This window comes from Leptidea sinapis, chromosome 4 (genome assembly GCF_905404315.1).
Source record: "Leptidea sinapis chromosome 4, ilLepSina1.1, whole genome shotgun sequence".
NCBI lineage: Eukaryota > Metazoa > Arthropoda > Insecta > Lepidoptera > Pieridae > Leptidea > Leptidea sinapis.
This window is the reverse complement of record NC_066268.1, coordinates 11446852-11461737: the sequence shown is the minus strand read 5'-3', so window position 1 is coordinate 11461737 and position 14886 is coordinate 11446852. Positions and strand designations below refer to the sequence as shown.

General features: G+C 33.8%; 1 protein-coding gene across 1 annotated transcript; it reads left to right on the top strand.

Moving 5' to 3' along the window:
- Window positions 1-10077: 10077 nt before the first annotated feature.
- LOC126980075 (filaggrin-2-like) lies at window positions 10078-14238 on the top strand. Its single transcript, XM_050829692.1, has 2 exons — window positions 10078-10141; window positions 13321-14238. Exons 1-2 carry the CDS (start codon window positions 10109-10111, stop codon window positions 14230-14232), a joined length of 945 nt encoding a protein of 314 aa, XP_050685649.1. The 5' UTR covers window positions 10078-10108; the 3' UTR covers window positions 14233-14238.
- Window positions 14239-14886: the final 648 nt, after the last annotated feature.

Genomic DNA, 14886 nt, shown 5'->3' with positions numbered 1-14886 from the left:
ATGTCAACCAATTAATTTTAATAATAATGCGAATAAACACGTTTTATAAGTCTTATCTAGGTCTGATAACAAGTAGCAGATGAAAATCAATCGATAAAAGTTGCATTCTCACTAAGAAGAGTACCTTTCACTTTAAATGGCAATACGACGGGCAACAGCGTAGCTTATTTTGTGTAGCCGTCATCAGTTGGATTTTAATGTTTTATATTTTTTATTATAGGTTTATCATTATTAAAAAATGGGATTAATCATTATTAAAATCCTTCCTTTGGGGTTTGAGTAAAGATGATTTTCTGTTTTGACTACAAGCGGAACACGAATAACCTTCGATCACCTTTGTATAGTAGATGACCTGGCAGAAATAAATAAAATTTACCCAAAGCTTACAACTAGATCTCCAAGGTGTTGACTTATTGGTTGGCAGGTCTCAGAAATCACTTAGAATTAGTTTGCTTAAGGCTACTCGAAATACTATCTAGACATGCATTTCTGGAGGGTACTCTGTAGAGTTCCACTCAAACATTACAGTAATATTAGGATTATATTTAATTAAATCGGCTTTAGTCACGGTTTAAGCACTCATTGCTTGATGGGACGCGACTGCGAACTTATTACACTCACCCTGATTAAGGATTTCCGATTGGTTCAAAACTACTATCAATACAGACCATCTCACAAAAGTTTAAATAATTTAATACTAAAGTTCCAAAACAAAACACTTTAAATAATAAACTCTCCTTGGTTATCAGCGCAGGCGCATATTGTCTGTAATTGGACCATACTAGACAAAAACAGACTACTTGATTATTTATGCTTTCATTTCCCTCCCCGTAATCGCTATTTTTTTTTATGAAAATAAGGGACGAGACGAGCAGAACGTTAAGTTGATGGTAATTGATACGCCCTACCCATTACAATGCAGTGCCGCTCAGGATTCTTGAAAAACCCAAAAATTCTGAGCGGCACTACAATTGCGCTCGGCACCTTAAGACATACGATGTTAAGACTCAGCCTTGCCCAGTCTTGCCCAGTATTTTCACTAGCTACAGCGCCCTTCAGACTTAAATACAGTAATGTTTACACAATACTGCTTCACGGCAGCAATAAGCGCCGTTGTGGTACCCATAATCTAGCCGGCTTCCTGTGCAAAGGAGCACTGGTAATAATTGCAATTGCTTGTAATTTAATTTAGTATATAATATTTCAATGAAGATAATCGCCAAAAAGAATACATACGGTTATTTTTACAAGACTACTAGTCATCTTGCATATATCATCCACGTCGCTACTCGCCAGGAGACATTGCATCGGGACAGGAGTAATCATGTAATTACATTTACCTTGTCCTGTTATACCAATGGCCTCCATATGCTGATTTATAACTGCTGTTTTATCAGCGGACTTTTTGCTAAAATTATATGAACATCTTTCTTGTTATCGCTGATTTGATTCCCGATAATTAATGTTCTCATTTTTCATAAAGAAACTGGACATCTGGACAGTTACTTTTTATGTTATAAATATTATATTTTTATAATAATACTATACTTATAATACTATAATTAAAACATAAATTTTTAAGAAATAGATAAACAAGTTACTAACATAAAACTTTTTCTCTTTTTTAATTCTTATAATAATAAGCTTATGTTAAGTTTACTAACAATAATTATAAGACTTTTTATTTTTAAATTTAGTTTAATTTAATTATGTAATTTAGTAATGTAATAAAAGGCTTTTTTTATTTTTCATTTATATATATTAGATTTTGGGAGTGCAATTTATTTTGTCTGAATCTTTATAATCAAATAAATATGTAAAATTAACAACAATTAACTTTAGAACCAGTTACATCAGATCGCTTAGTGAAACGATACATACAGACATTCCAAAACTCCACGAAATAAATTATTTTAAGAAATTATATTTTCTCCTAAGTCGATCCTTATTATTGCAACATAGTTTTTTATTCAGATTTTTTTTAACTACATTCCAACAATTGAATTACATAAAAATAGATATTGTATGACTTATATGCGGAGCGACATTGTTACTCAAGTGATGAGTTTAAACGCTACGTTCAATTATTAAAAACAAGACATAAACGAAATATTTTTTTTTGCATGATATCCTATTTAAACTGCAGATTACAAAAGAAGGAGTTGAATGGAAAATGGTTTTTGAATTAATTGTTAAAATAGGGGCTCTCCAGGGTTCAAATATTGGACCTTTTCTATTCTTGTTTTATTTTAATAATAATAATAAAGACACATAGATTTTCAAATTTAATTTTGTCTTAGTTGTAATGAATTAGAATGGGCAGAGAGATCATCAACCGCTAAGTGATCCCCAGCTCGTAGGCCGTTTAACTTCAAGGTTACACAATTAGTTACGTTGTTAGGTGACGGTATAGCAGGCCGGAATAATCCTACACTGAAATAGCTCGCGTCCGTTCTATCATTGTATAATGTTTATATATATTAGGTATAATTCCTTACTTAAAGTAGACAAAAACGTAGACATCAAATCAAATCAAATCAACATCACCTTATTCATGTAGGTCAAAGAAATATATATATTATACTGTTTGCGGACGATACATCTATGTTATTTAAAATAAAACGCCAGCAAAAAAATTTCTGACAGGTTGACGACGACATTGCTGAAGTAGTAAATTGGTTTAATGTTAATAACTTAATTTTAAACGAAAGAAAAACAAAATGTGTAAGGTTTACACTTCCAAATATAAAGTAAAATAAAAAACTTATGTAATCGACTTAGCTCTGCAGTATACGCACATAAAAATATTAGCCAATTTAAAAAGAATATAAACATAAACTTGCAATTCCATCTAATAGGCTCCGTAAAATTGCTAAATCTTTTAAAGTGGATTGTGTTATATTTTATAATAAATTCCCAAATGAAATTAAAATATTACCTATTAAAAAATTTAAATGTGCCGTAAAAAATAAATTAACATCTAAGGCCTATTATAATGTGAAAGATTATTTGAATGATAAGATAGTTGGAATTAATGTTCTAAATTTTGTTAATAATGAATATTGTTATACTCATTTGAATGCTATTGTAACTTTTCTACTTCATCCTGAGTTGCACTAAATAACTTATAAAGTTTTAGAGTGAATAAAGATTTTTTTGACTTTGACTTTAAAATAACACTCATATCTTAAGTTTTCTTTTATTTTAAATCAATATTTATAGCTTCATCGTTTTACAAATGTTTTCAAATACGTTATAAATATAAAGTGATACAACAAACATACTTAAACGTCAAATACTCAATGTCTTACACGAGTAAGTCAAAAAAGTAAATTTAAATTAATACATAAAAAACGTTATCGTATTTTGTACTCAAGAACTCTAGGTTCTTGAGTACAAAGTATAGTAACTGTAATTTAAAAAAGACTAAAGATAGTAATCTGGTTCGAAGATCAAATGCTTACTGCACATACGTCATTATCAAATGAATAGTATACTAACTAATTTACATATTTTTAACCGACTTCAAAAGGAGAAGGTTGTCAATTAGAGATGTCTGGTCGCCCTGCTTCTTCTACTGCATTATCACGAGAGTGCACAAAGAAGTTGTTTAGGTTAACATCAGTAACACAAATTAATTTTGAAAACAAAACTTATGAACTATGCCGGACTCGAAACCGCGACCTCTCGCTTCGACGTTCAAACAACCGTTCGAGTGACGTCACGTTCATAAATCTTGATAAATTTCAATATTAATTTGTGTTATTAATCCCAGAAGTAAGGGTTATCATAATAAAAAAATAATCAATTGTTAACACCAGTAGCCGATTTTCAGCGCTGGAAATTACGTCAAAATGCGAAAATACACCCGCATTACGAACCTCTGTTGTCTATGGACGGCTTTTTTTCCACTTTCTATAAGCTAAGCGGCTTGCTCTTTTGTCCCCCCTAATATACTATTTTTTCCTGTGTAGATATTTTTAAAGTTTGTTATCCAAGAACTCTGTTTTAGGCTGCTATTCCAAGAATTCGCCAAAATAGCGCATAGTTGAAACCATTTCTTAACGGTTTATATAAAGCTTGTATTATTACAAAAAATAATAATATATGTACTACAGAATATTTGAAAATAATTCATGCTTTCATTACATTTCTATTTTTTATACACACTTTGACAGTTGGAGCCATGCTAATCATTCAACCTGGATAAAAATTGTACGAAAATTTATCAATTGTACAATACTATTTAACATGACACAGTTTTGTAAATAAAATTGTATTATGTTTGTAATAAACTAGCTGACCCGGCAAACGTTGTTTTCCATATAAAGTATAATTCACGCGATAGTTTTATAAGTAATAAAATATTGCCTATATTATAGCCTGTACATCATTTTGTTCTATTGTCAATAGTTTTTACAGCGCACGCAAAAATAGGTTTTCGATTTTACACCTTGTGTTACAAAATAGCAATTTTATTACGGATCCCTAATTTTGAAAAAAAAAACATAGTCTTCCTCGATAAATGGACTACCCAACACTGAAAGAATCATTCAAATCGGACCAGTAGTACCAGAAATTAGCGCGTTCAAACAAAGAAACAAACAAACAAAGACTGCAGCTTTATAATATTAGTATAGATTAAAAATGCTTCTAATTCCGAATTAAAACTATGGCGATCTTGTACGGGAGAAGTAGCCTAGCTCCGCTCGATTCCTCAAGGCCGTTAGGTCGGTCCCCAGCCTTAATGAACTGATCACTAGTATTGTGATTAACTCGAGTGTTACACATTTAAATAAAACATTTTTCAAAGTTTCTGCAATCCCCATGAAAACGAGATCTGGAAAGGTCTTGAACCCGACGTGGTTAGCTAAAAAAAATAAAAATGAAACATTTACGCATAAATCTTATGTAAAAACACAGTTACAATTAAACAATCACAATGCACGCATTAGAATCTTTTAAAAGTGTTTAATTTAAATAAACTGATCACTACATATTTTTTTTAAATTGAATTAAGAAAATACCTACTTCCGGATTAGTTTGGGAAAAAATAAATTCTAAAGAAGGAGTACTTGTGGTTGTGATCAGTTATAACTCTGATGACGCGTAAGCTCGCTTGTCCTCTAAATACTGAAAAAAGCGAGAAATCTCCAAAAATAACTAGTCTGGCTGTTTGGAGCTCGCCGAAATCCTTTTTTTTTTTGACAGTAAGAGACGAGACGAGCATTCAGCTGATGGTAATTGATACGCCCTGCCCATTACAATGCAGTGTCGCTCAGAATTTTTGAAAAACCCAAAAATTCTTAGCGGCACTGCAATTGCGCTCGACACCTTAAGACATAAAGATGCTAAGCCTCATTTGCTCAGTAATAAGGAAACAAAAATATTATCGCGAGATAATAAGTTTTCCGGTATAGTAGTAGGTTTTTGCGTATTATCAAAGAAGACTTAAGGCTTTATGCTTATCGTTGATATAATCGCTATCTCAAAATTTTTACAATTGAAGCGCACTATAGTAGAAACCTATGGGTTTATATATATAAGCCCGAAGGTGTAAAATGTACAACATATTATGCTCTAGCGGACCCGACAGACGTTGTTCTGTTCATAATAAAAAAAAATCTTGTGGGTGGATTATCGTAAAATCCGTTCTTAGCTGACTTCTACTCGACGGAAGGAGTATTCCTACCAAATTTCAAGTCTCTACGCCTAATAATCACGATATCTCCAGAGATATGGTTCCAGAACCATTAGAGCTAAAGACTTGAAATTTGGTAGGAATATTCTTTTCACTGAGTGGAGGTCAGCTAAGAACGGATTTTACAAAATTCCACCCACAAGAGTTTTCTTTTTATTATGAACAAAACAACGTCTGTCGGGTCAGCTAGTCTCTTATATATATATATATATATATATATATATATAGATATCACAGCAGCGCCCTTCCCCGTGCCCAAGCCACCAGCGTCATTCGATCGCGGCATAGAGTAACACATTATATTAATATTGATTAAAACAGTTACGTGACTGTGGCCAACAAAATCAAATATTATATGAAGTTTCATATGTGCTAAGATACATATCTAAGCAAATTCGTAAAAAAAGTCTCATAAATATGTGTTTTTAAATTCAAGTATCGATATAATTAGTAAAATCCTGAGATGTACTCAATCATTCAAATTCAAATATTTTTAATCAAAATAGGATTCAAAATCACTTATTGAACGTCAAAAACTACCACCCATTCAAAAGAGACTGCCTCAGACCTGAGAAGAATGGGCGCAAGAAACTCAGCGGGCTTTTTTTTATATTAAAATATTTGTTACAATGTGATATCGTAGAATAAACATTTATAATTAAAGAGCCTGAGGGTGTTCGCTTTATTCCCAGTCCATGGTTTTTGTTTGGTCACGTTATGTCATAAACGTTTTTTAAAAGTTCTTTTAAATTTCGTAACACATTTGTTTGGTACATTTTCTGGGATCATATTGTAGAAGCATATACATCGCCCAATAAAAGACTTATTAACTCGACTTAACCGAGTAGTAGGCATAACAAGTTTATGATTGTTCTTCGTGTTAACATTATGAATGTCACAGTTTCTAGCAAATTCCTCAATGTGCTTATGATCATATAGAACATTATCAAAAATATATTCAGAAGCAACAGTCAAAATGTTTTTTAAACTTTTCTTTTAATGATTCTTTAGGACCTAGGTTATAAATCACGCGAATAGCCCTCTTCTGCAGCACAAAGACGGTATTAATATAGGCCGCACTGCCTCATAACAATATACCATAGGACAATACTATGAAAATAACTAAAGTATACTAGTCGCGCCGTATCTATGTCAGATAACCGTCTAATTTTCTTAAACGCATATGCTGCAGAACTAAGCCTATTCGCCAATCCTTCAATATAGGGGCCCCATTGCAATTTGGAAACAAGAGTAATGCCAAGAAATACAGCAGATTCCACTGGTTTTACCATCTCTCCATTTAATAAAATATTCGCATCTACATTTTTGACATTCGGTGCGGTAAATTTAACATATTTGGTTTTATGATTATTTAACAATAAGTTATTGGCACTAAACCAGTACACAATGTCAGATAGAGCATTGTTTGCTTCGTCATGTAAAACTTGGCTTCGTTTCACTTTGAATATAAGTGAAGTGTCATCCGCAAACAATACCACCTTGTGTTTTTTTTCTACAAGGTTAGGTAGATCATTTATGTAAATTAGGAAGAGGAAGGTTCCAAGAATAGACCCTTGTGGTACCCCCATACCGAGAGGAGTCCCAGGAGATCTCCTGCGATTCACATCGACCCTCTAAATCCTATTATTTAAACATGAGATCAGAAGATCGAGCGCAGATCCTCTTATACCATAGTGACATATCATTAGATTATATATCGATTTAATAATATATCAATCTATATAATCTGTATAAATTTTATTGTAACTCTTGCAGGAAAACTTATAGTAACCTCATGAACTAACTACACGGTTGACATACAATACCTGTCCAGAAAAAGCGAGTAATAAAAGACTTTAGGGCTTAAAATCGAAGATATAATCTTGAAAATCAAATTATCTCACAAATGAATGCACTTAAATCTCAGCTTCCGCGAAGCAACGGGCCGGGCGGCTTTAATAAATTGTACATCGGCAATGGTCCACGTTACTTTGTGTTAAACAGAACAAAACGAATCGCGAAATATGCTGTCTGCAGCGAGCGTCAATCATCGTCGAGCCTCCGAGCGATGGACGGTATATAGTGATGTGCATAAGTGTCGATGTTTTATGCCACTTATACAAATTGTTTGTAAAAAATCAAAGCTGTGGAATGAGCTTTCTTGTGCGGTTTTATCCGGGACGACACCTTCCTTAAAGGCCAGCAACGCTCCTGTGATTCCTCTGGTGTTGCAAGAGAATGTGGGCGGCGGTGATCACTTAACATCAGGTGACCGTGACCGTACGCTCGTTTGTCCTCCTCTTCCATATAAAAACCTTGCAATGAAGTTAAAGGTTTCTATTAATGTTGCCAACATTACGGTTAACTTTGTGTTTGGGCATTTTTTATTATTTGTGTTTGGGCTATCATTATCACGTTGATAATTCATTCACCTCTTATTATAGTGAATATTGAATTCCATGAAATATGCATTCCTCATGGCCCTGACTTTTGTTTAGGAACCGTTCATATCAATTTACTATGAAGCTCGTCTCAAATCATAGGAATATTTGGTTTGGTCGTTACTTGCACAAATATCTTACACAATTATCTCAGCACAAATGTTGGAAACTTAAAAAAAAACTTATTTTTGAATGAGTACACTACTACTACTACTAAAATTATTTTAGCAGTTTTGACTAGTAAAACATAATAAGCGTTATTTTATATTTAGAGTCATGTTGTAAGATGTTACAGTCAACTCACATATTATTCAAGAAAGTAAAGTTCAATTAAAGTTCACCAGGCAACAAAATTGCTAGGGTGGTAGAACTAGCAGCGGTGATCACTTAACAGGTGAACCGCATGCAGAAAATCTTCATGAAATACGTAAAATCACATTAAATCTCATAAATTAAAAATACTTAATGAATGAAAGCGCTGATTTGAATTGGAATCAATAATTATCTTTTTAGTCACAACAGCAAAGTCGATATTATATTAATTATCGATTGATAGTGTACATATTGGTACATCTCTAGACATCAGATAGCGGGACCTCAGCCACAGGGTGAGATATCTCGCGCACCGCCTCTTCGATCAAATGTTCGCATCACTTGACGAACACGACGTTTTATTAGGGTTGAACCTAGTTCCATTATTTATATTTTTAATAAATTTATCGTATCAGATGTAGTGACTCCCGCAGAGTAGTGTGGGATTGCATTGTATTATGTCATTCCAAGTAATAGTGGAATCAACATAAAAGATATAGCATTTAAAAAAAAAAAATATTCTTTTGTGGTTAATATCCGAAGCGCGTCAGAAAACATCATTCCAATTTTTTTTTGGATTTTAACATATATGATACTCACACTTTTTGTTGATATTTTATATTATGGATGTTTGTTTTTGAAGTTGGTCGGTAACTAGTAAAAGTCATCGCAATCTAACCACTGATTGTTAGATTTCGTGTCAACGTATCGTTGAGCGGCCGTGTCTTTTAAAACTTGCTTTAGTTTGAAGTCCAAGGGGGTTAGGTCTGGGTAAGACACGGGTCAGTCTTCAGCTCTTATAAACCTTGGAACCGGAACCTTGAATTCTAGCAAGCTTGTGTAGGAGCAGGCAAGACATTGCTGGAAATTCCATGGTAAATTTATAAAAAGGAGGTATATTACTAAGAGGTCAAGATACAGTCTCCTGATACACTTTTGATGAAATCTACTCTCTCTTTCTGTCTTTCTCTCGATTTCTATGTATCTGTTGATAGTAGTAAGAGTACTTACAATAATATATTGCTACCTAGTTTTTAAGTGTCATGTTTTCAAGATTAATGTGTAATAGGTAACATGTGATTGCCTTGCATAAAGTGGGTATGGCTGACGACTGCAATTTTGTTTTCATTAACAGCCAATTCCATTAATTTGTCGAAAAAAATATGTGAAATGGCTGAAAATGATCCAAGTTTAACATAATTTTCAAAAAATAAGAACTTGTAGTTTATATATCAGTAATTATACATCAAGTTTCTGTTATTAAAACAAAAAACGGCCTTTGAAGTCGTTTATACGCTAGTATATTTTATGTCTATGATCATAACACACATAGCACATGCAAACTTGGCCGTATTGTTATCTGTTTGTATATTATATACACAGTACATAAGATACATTGCCTGCCGACAATCAGAGACGTGGACATACAGTGAAGTCTTAATAATAGATTCCGGGTGCTTACCCTTTATATCACTGTCAATTGATATTAAATAATAAAATTTAATCAGATTATATAAAAAAATAATTTGGCTGTGGCAGCCCTAATAATTACAGTCCCACGTCACAGGGTCTACGCGTACTTTGACCATCGCCGTATAAAAGCTTGTCCTTGAGAGATTTCGGCAACACTGGAAGCTACCTTCACGCGAGCAGTATGGGAACTGAGAGAAAATTTGTTTATTTATATGTAAGTGGAGAATGTGCATTTTATTATTCAATCAATTAAAAAACTATTATAATAATAATTAATTTTGTACATTTGCTTATCGACCGAAAGCTTGTAGTTTTAACAGACTTCAAAAAAGGATGAGGTTCTCAATTCGTTGTTATGTTTTTTTATGTGTGTTACCTCAGAACTTTCGACTGGGTGAACCGATTTTGATAATTCTTTATTTGAAAGCTGGTGCCTCCCGTGTGGTCCCATTGCAATTCGGTGGCATCCATGAGAAAACCATAAAAATCAATAATCGTAACTAGAATTTAATTCAATTGGTAAACAAATGAACAACAAAATAATTTAATTGATTAATTTATTAGATCGTATAAGAATCCGCAATTTTTTTATACTTTTTAGTGCATATTATATCTATTGTTTTGGAATAGTGCTTTTGAAGTTGGTTGCTTTTTGATTAAATTTTTTTTTGTATGTATTATGTTACTTACTGTAATGAACTAAGTAAAAAACTATTTAACCAATAAATAATGTATGTTCACAATAGTATTATCACTAAGTAACACAGGCTGTAATTACAAAAAAAAATCCTAGCGTAATTTGCAATTTTGAAAAAGTGTAGGTCACTTTGCTGTACTTACTCGAAACATCTAGAAGTTAAAAACAAGTTCCCAGCAGAAACCTAAAACCGTATAAAGGCACGTTTGTAAATTTCAATAAAATTCTTTAATTGTACTATAACGCATTAAGTGGTAGTTCGCTATTTTATCGTTTTTGTCTAACCCAACTTTACGCTGTCTTTCCAGATAATCATTAATAGTCCTTTCGTTTGGCGATCAATCACATGGCAGTTTTGACTATTACGTTGAGTAACTTTTACATTTATTACGTGTTTTAATTCTTTTAAAAGAAGTTTATGTGTATATGTAATATTCAAATGAATTAATGATTCAAATTCAAATTCAAATATTTTTATTCAAAATATGATGTGACATCACTTATTGAAAGTCAAAAACTACCACGCATTCCAAAACGAATGCCTGAGAAGAATGGGCGAACTAAGTGGGCTTTTTTTCATCGAACAAATATGTTCACAAAGTAATATTGTACAATTAAACTTATTATTTAATAGCCGGAGGGCGGTCACTCCATTCCCAATCTGTGGTATTATTAGGAAATTCATTTATGTTATAGTAACCTCTACCACACAAACTTTTCTCAACAATTCTTTTGAATAACGTAATACTATTGTTTTGAACATTTTCTGGGATCTTGTTGTAAAAGCATATGGGGCTATGCCCCACACAAGACTTACCCACTCGACTTAGCCCAGTAATAGGCATTATAAGTTTATGTCTGTTCCTGGTGTTAACATTATGGTTATGACAGTTTCTAGCAAATTCACTTATGTGATATGAACATACATTACATTATCAAGAATATAAATGTAATCGTAATTCGTAAAACAATGGTAATAATATATACATGTAGTTAACATTAATATGTAGTTTTATTTACTTAATCGCCAAAGTGCGGTTCGTTCTGTTGTTATTGTGTTAGTAAGACTTACTATAAAAGCCACTCACCAAGCGAGACAGCCAGTCGCCTGTGACGCACGTGTTTGTGTGTCGTGAATAAATTAGAATTCAAATAAAGAATACTAACGACTGCCCGTGAGATTATTTATAATTTTGAATTGTAGTGGACTTTGTTCATAAAATGTAGGTAGGATTTATTATTTGTGCAGAACCCTTATCCAATTTCAAATTCAAAATAGAAAACGTAAGGATCGCTCTGTTATTGTTATAAATCAATGCATGAGCTATCTCAAAGTCAAAAGTCCAGTTTTAAATCAGTTCAGTTGTTTCCAAGATTACCCATCAGGCTTTATCAAAAGAGAAATAAAAGGCATAAAAGGCATTTATTTTCTCAAAATTGATTCCTTTAGAATTCTTTTTGATGTAATTTCTAATAACTAGTAGATACTACTACCAACTACTACTGCTAAGTATATTGGCATTCAGGTATAAGTTGTGTCAATGTTAACAACTTATATTTTTTTTAAATGATAATACGGGACGAGACGAGCTGGACGTTCAGCTGATGGTTATTTATACGCCCTGCCCATCACAATGCAGTGCCGCTCAGGATTCTTGAAAAGCCAAAAATTCTAAGCGCCACTACAATTGCCGTTCATCACCTTGAGACATAAGATGTTAAGTGTCATTTGCCGACCGAAACACAGTAATGTTTACACATTACTGCTTCACGGCAGAAATAGGCGCCGCGCCATAATCTAGGCGGCATCCTGTGCAAAGGAGCCTCCCACTGGTGATTATTATGGTGTGTATTAATATGCAAACAGTAAATAAGCTGTTATTGTGATGGTACAAACATAAAACTATAATTTATTCTTAAGAATAGATCATATTATGGCGTGAAGTTGCGATTTACGTCATTTTTGGAAATACTCAATGTAAGCTCGATAGTCTTATAATAAGATTACCAAAGTATATTAAAAATATTAAATTGTTGTGTTTGTGAATGTTATTGTTTTGTTGTTTGTTGTTGCTAAGCTTGAAATATTTAAAATACTATATTATTTTATGTCAACCATGAACAGACGATCATACTTACTAGATTTATCTTAACTTGTAGCTAAGTGTGGGTAGATAATTCCACCTGAGCTGAATATACAATATAATTCTAGATTCTAGAAATATTTAAGTATTCCAGTACTTTGCACATATTTTTGGCACACTATTTGTTTAATTTGCACCGTATGCCCGCTATATGTGTACAGCTGTGCCTCACTCTTGCCGCCATGTAGCAGCCTATAGCCCTGGTTCCTATGGTGCTCCAAGCGACTAGGAGCAATGAGGATCTGGTGGAGAAGAGGTGGTGAAGGAGAGAATAAATGAGGACCAACACGTGGCCCATACAGTTGTTTTTCTTTCAATTCTATATAAAGTGTGCAGTGCTTATGAATGATGGACACCGCAGCCACTGAAACTACGGAGCCACTAAGGCATAACAACTTCTGTCTTAAAATGGCGACGTGACAAGCGCAATCGCAACGCTATTCAGAATTATGCTTTATCTAGAATCCTTAGCTGGACTCGTAGGGGGCATGAGCGTCTTGTCTTTTCAAGTAATTAAAAAGAAATGTAATAAGCTTAATTATCCTGTTTCAGTTCATTGCCATCACAAGCCATGGCATCAATTCTATGTCTACGAAGGAAGTACGGACAAGCGGTCTACTCAGCAAGCCGGAGAAGTTCATCAACGGTGTGATCGACATTGTTCAGAGCCACAAAAACAAACCGTACCAGCAAGGATACGCTCCCAACTATCAACAGTACCCCGGCTACCAACAATGGAACTACCAAAACGGGAATTTGCAGAACCAGGCCAATTTCCAGAACCAAGCATTTAGCCTGCAAGGACAAGGGTCGGTCAGTTATCAGAATGGATACAATCAAATGAATATTCCTCAAGGTCAGACTATTGTTATACCAGCCCAGGGCTTCAGTGTACAAAATCCAAGTCAACAGTATCAAATTGTTTACCAAAACGTACCCCAATCAGGCCAATTTCAAGGTAATGGAGTAAGCCAGCAGTCAGGGCAGTATTCTGGAAGTCAGATAAGCAATCAACAAAATACTGGACAATACCAAGGCGCAGGATTCCAAGGAAGCTCAGTTCAAGGAAGTACTGGACAGTATCAAAGTGGAACTGGACAGTATCAAAGTGGAACTGGACAATATCAAGGTACTGCAGGCCAGTTTCAAGGTGTTTCAGGCCAATACCAGGGTAATAATGGTATTTACCATGGAAGTTCCGGGCAGTATCAAGGTAGTACTGGACAATATCATGGCTCAGAAAATTTTCAAGGAACTGGCAACTATCAGGGTGGAACTGATAATGGTCAGATGAACGGACAAGGCTTTCTGGTAGCTGGGGGTCAGGATGGCAACCAGGGACAGACTTGCGTGTGCCAATGGACCAAACCACGACCAAATATGATGCTTAGTGATCCCATACCTGACAAAAATGAAAAGATTGTAGATGATACGCCTCAAATAAGAAATCTAATTAGTTTTTAATATAAAGCGTTTTATTTTGACTATCCTAGTTTATATAACCTGAATAGGTAAAAATATGTCTGATACTACGAAAGGTTCGAACCAAATTCAGAAATTCAGCTGATGGTAATTGATACGTCCTACCCATTAAATTGCAGTGCCGCTCCGGATTCTTGAAAACCCTAAAAATTCTGAGCGGCGCTACAATTGCGCTCGTCTTCTCGAGACATATGATGATCAGTCTCATTGGCCCAGTAATTTTGGATGCTTAATTCAAAGTAATCAAATTCAAATTCAAATTCAAATATTTTTATTCAAAATAGGATGTGAAATCACTTATTGAAAGTCAAAAAAAAAACTACCACCCATTCCACAGTGAATGCCTCAGGCCTGAGAAGAATGGGCGCAACAAACTCAGCGGGCTTTTTTTTTTCATCAAAAATATGTTTTACAATTAAAGTTACATTATACAATTAAACTTATTATTTAATAGCCTGAGGGCGGTCACTCCATTCCCAATCTGTGGTATCATTAAGAAAGTCATTTATGTTATAGTAACCTTTACCACGCAAACGTTTTTTAACAATTCTTTTGAATAACGTAACACCTTTGTTTTGAACATTTTCTGGGATCTTGTTGTAAAAGCATATACATCGCTCCACAAAAGACTTACTA

Excerpts from the sequence above, each read along its gene's own strand:
- LOC126980075 (XM_050829692.1), top strand. The coding sequence starts at position 10,109 with ATGGGAACTGAGAGAAAATTTGTTTATTTATAT. Across the intron at positions 10,142-13,320 it reads GAAAATTTGTTTATTTATAT|TTCATTGCCATCACAAGCCA; the intron begins GTAAGTGGAGAA and ends ATCCTGTTTCAG.